Source organism: Propithecus coquereli, unplaced genomic scaffold, assembly GCF_000956105.1.
Source record: "Propithecus coquereli isolate 6110/MARCELLA unplaced genomic scaffold, Pcoq_1.0 Scaffold79, whole genome shotgun sequence".
Classification (NCBI taxonomy): Eukaryota; Metazoa; Chordata; class Mammalia; order Primates; family Indriidae; genus Propithecus; species Propithecus coquereli.
In genome coordinates, this window is record NW_012154062.1 from 701,124 (window position 1) to 704,355 (window position 3,232).

The window sequence follows — 3,232 nt, forward strand, 5'->3', positions numbered from 1 at the left end:
ATGTGGGATCACATGAAGAAATTAATCCCCCAGAAGCTCTGTCTGGGCTGTGGGTCCAACCAGAAGCCCCTAGAAGTAGGAACATGATCTTGGTGTTTAAAGAAGGCCATAGAGAGCCTTCCTTTTTGGATTAAGGGCTCAAAGCCCATGGATTGCTCAGGGATTACGCTGAGAAGTTCCATCTGTCTGTGTGGAAAGAATGATTCATGTCATCTCATAAAATATGTCAAAATATTCTCAAAGATACAAAATTAACTCCCATTAAAACATTATCTCAACTTGTCTTTTAAAGTAGGTCAAAGTATGGGTGGAACTATCTAGAAAGAAACTGAACTCAATACTGATTTACTTAAGTGAACCTTCCTAGTGGCAGATTGGTAGCCACCTCTTACATACTTTTAGATACCAGAGATTCCAGATGTCATAAACCCTGGGTAAAGAGTCCTTGTTAAACTCTACTAAGATTGGAGCAGTCAACAGGCAGAGGGAAAATAAGATAGGGACCGCACTAGCCAGGGTGGCCCCAAATCTCCACGGTGGGAAGCAAGCCAGTTTTGGGGCTCTGGGTCCCTTAACCTAAAAATACTACATCATTGTCATGGTTCAGGATTCTGAGGTTCGCCAATGGGTGAGTAGCTAAGTCACTAGAATCTTTTCCTGACTGGTCATTGACACCTAGTAATTCTTCACGGAAGGACCAAGGGTTTCACTGCCCTGGTAAAAATCAGGCTTAAAATGCCAATGTTTTGGGCAGATGTATTGACTTAAATTGGCACGAAGGTATGAGGACTGACAGTAGATGCTTTTCAAAAAAAGCATTTACAGCAAGTAAGCAGAGGAAAGCAAATAGATGAGAGATAATTAGGGGGGTTAAGTAAAGAGAAGGAACATAGGAAGGACAGACTGAAAGTCTTAAATCACGTGTTTCCTATTTTACATTTCAGCTTCGAGTTGTGTCCTCCATTGCCATTTACAGTTGCTCTTGCAACCAGTGAATATGTGATGCTTGCTTACAACATGCTGTATCCTGGAGCTAGGAAGGTAATTTCTTTTGCCTCGTTGATTTTAAGTAGACTAAAGTTTCGAGGATCCTTGCCTTACCCTGTGGTGTCTCTTGATGAGTGGCTCTGGGAGCATCAAAAATGTCTGGCATTTCTATTAGAATGTAGTTTTCGGGGAGTGCCATATTTAAAACTACTAAAGTTAGCTCCTGCTAAAACCTTGAAGCATTCTTTTTTGTTAAAAAAAAAAAAAATTTCATCTTGATTATATTTCTGTAGTTAATGGAGACAAGTTAGAGAAGTTAAACGTTCTCATCTTGGGGATGGGAAAAGGATGCCCAAAATATTGGCCAATTTCTTTTTTTTTTTTTTTTTTTTTTTTTTATTTTGCTTACCTAATAAATTCCTGATAGTATTGACTCCTTTGAAGGGGGGAAATAAGTAGTGAGGGCAAAGGAGTATGGAGATTTTTCTAGGACTACTGAGTAGTCATAGAAAACCCCTATTCATTAAAGTTTACAATGAAAATTTTACAGGTAAAATAATTTACAAACAAGGAAGTCATAATGGAAGCACTGAAATGTCACTGTGACTTTTCATCTGTCAGGTGCGCATTGTATACCAACTTGTGCTTCTAAGGAAAACTGAAAGAAACACACTTTTATAGATCTAGGTCTACAAAGGCAGGCTTTCCCCCACCGCCCCTGGATCACACTCGGTTCTCTCACTCTTCCATTTCTGATTTTTTACCTCTCCCTCTGCTATTCTCCTCTTTTCTCTGGAACTCCCCATTTGTTAAGCCAATGCAAAGAACCGCAGCCATCGCTCTTCAGAGAAAAATAATAAAGCATGGCCACTCTGATAATACTATGCCCTCCCAGTAGTGGGTGGGTCCCTGGATACCACTTTTACAAGGTGTTTCTGTGTTTTCATTTTCCTCTCTTCCCACATAAGGAAGTAGCTGATTCAGGGGAGGTGTGGATCCACTGGTCTGTTCCATCCCTGAGCCACTCTGTGTTTCCCTGAGTTAGGGGTCAGTGGATTATAAACACTAAAGGCTAATGCAAGAGTGAGGCAGAGGTAGCAGACAGGCAACAGCTAATAAAGACAGAAAAAGTGGGTGTTGCAGGTAACCTGATCATTTATCTAGAAACCCAAGAGATCAACGGAAAACTATTTAGACTAATAAGGTGACCAGATACAAGCTAAACATACAAAAGATTAATCAGGACTTAGAAAACCAGGCTTCAAGTTGTACTAGAGTTAGAGCTGCAAGACAGTGCTTATTTTAATTGGCCAACATTGCAGCAATTGTTGGAGGAAAAACGGAAAAGATAAACATAGAGATTCTAATAATAAAATTCTTTCTTACCCTAGAGACGAAGCACATGATTTTTATAGTGAAATAAAACCCATCAAAAACACAGCTTTGAAAAAAGAAAAGAAAAGCGGGAACAAAAAAAAACCCACAGCTTTGGCAGTTTTATTTTTCAAATTCAAAGTCATCTCGAAATTGTCTCATTCAGGGATAATAAGCCTTGTGATTAAATAGCTGCATGTCATGGAAAGCCCCTATACTTCTCATAACCCCTGCTCCTATCCTAATACAGACCCCTCTGTTAGTTTGCTAGGGCTACCATAACAAGGTGTCACAGACCGGCTGGCTTGAACAACAGAAATGCATTTTCTCGCCGTTTTGGAGGCTGGAAGTCTGAGATTAAGGTGTCGGCAGAATTGACTCCTTCTGAGCCTCTCTCCTTGGCTCTTAGATGGCCTTCTTTTCCCTGTGTTTCCATGTGGTCTTCCCTCCTTGCTCCCGTCTGCATCCAAATTTCCTCTTCTTTTAGGAACACCAAACACATTGGATCACGGCCCACCCTAAGGAGACCTTATTTTAATTTTATTACCTCTTTTAAGCCTCTGCCTCCAAATACAGTCACACTCACTGCAGCTTAGGACTTGAGCAAATGAATTTTTGAGGGGACACGCCTCAGCCCATAACACAAACCTAGGATAAGGGTTATGTGTCTACATTTAGCTAAGGTGTATGCGATGTAGAAAAGGCTTGGGAAATAGAATTCCAAAATTGTTTTCTGTCTACCAGCGTTAACCAGTTTGAAAATGTAATGGGGGAAATTTTAATTCACAATGGCAAAACAAATATGTGAACAAGCAAAAGTGAGAAATAAGTCTAATAATTATTAAGCTTATGTGGAAAAAATAAGACTTAC

At 40.0% G+C, this 3,232-nt stretch overlaps 1 protein-coding gene across 1 annotated transcript in view; it reads left to right on the top strand.

Annotated features, from left to right (window-relative positions):
• Positions 1-624: 624 nt before the first annotated feature.
• PDGFRL (platelet-derived growth factor receptor-like) overlaps positions 625-3,232 on the top strand; it is a 49,544-nt gene continuing 46,936 nt past the window's right edge. The window contains exon 1 of the mRNA XM_012662906.1: positions 625-628. Within this exon, the coding sequence (XP_012518360.1) occupies positions 625-628 (4 nt within the window). The remainder of the gene's footprint in view (positions 629-3,232) is intronic.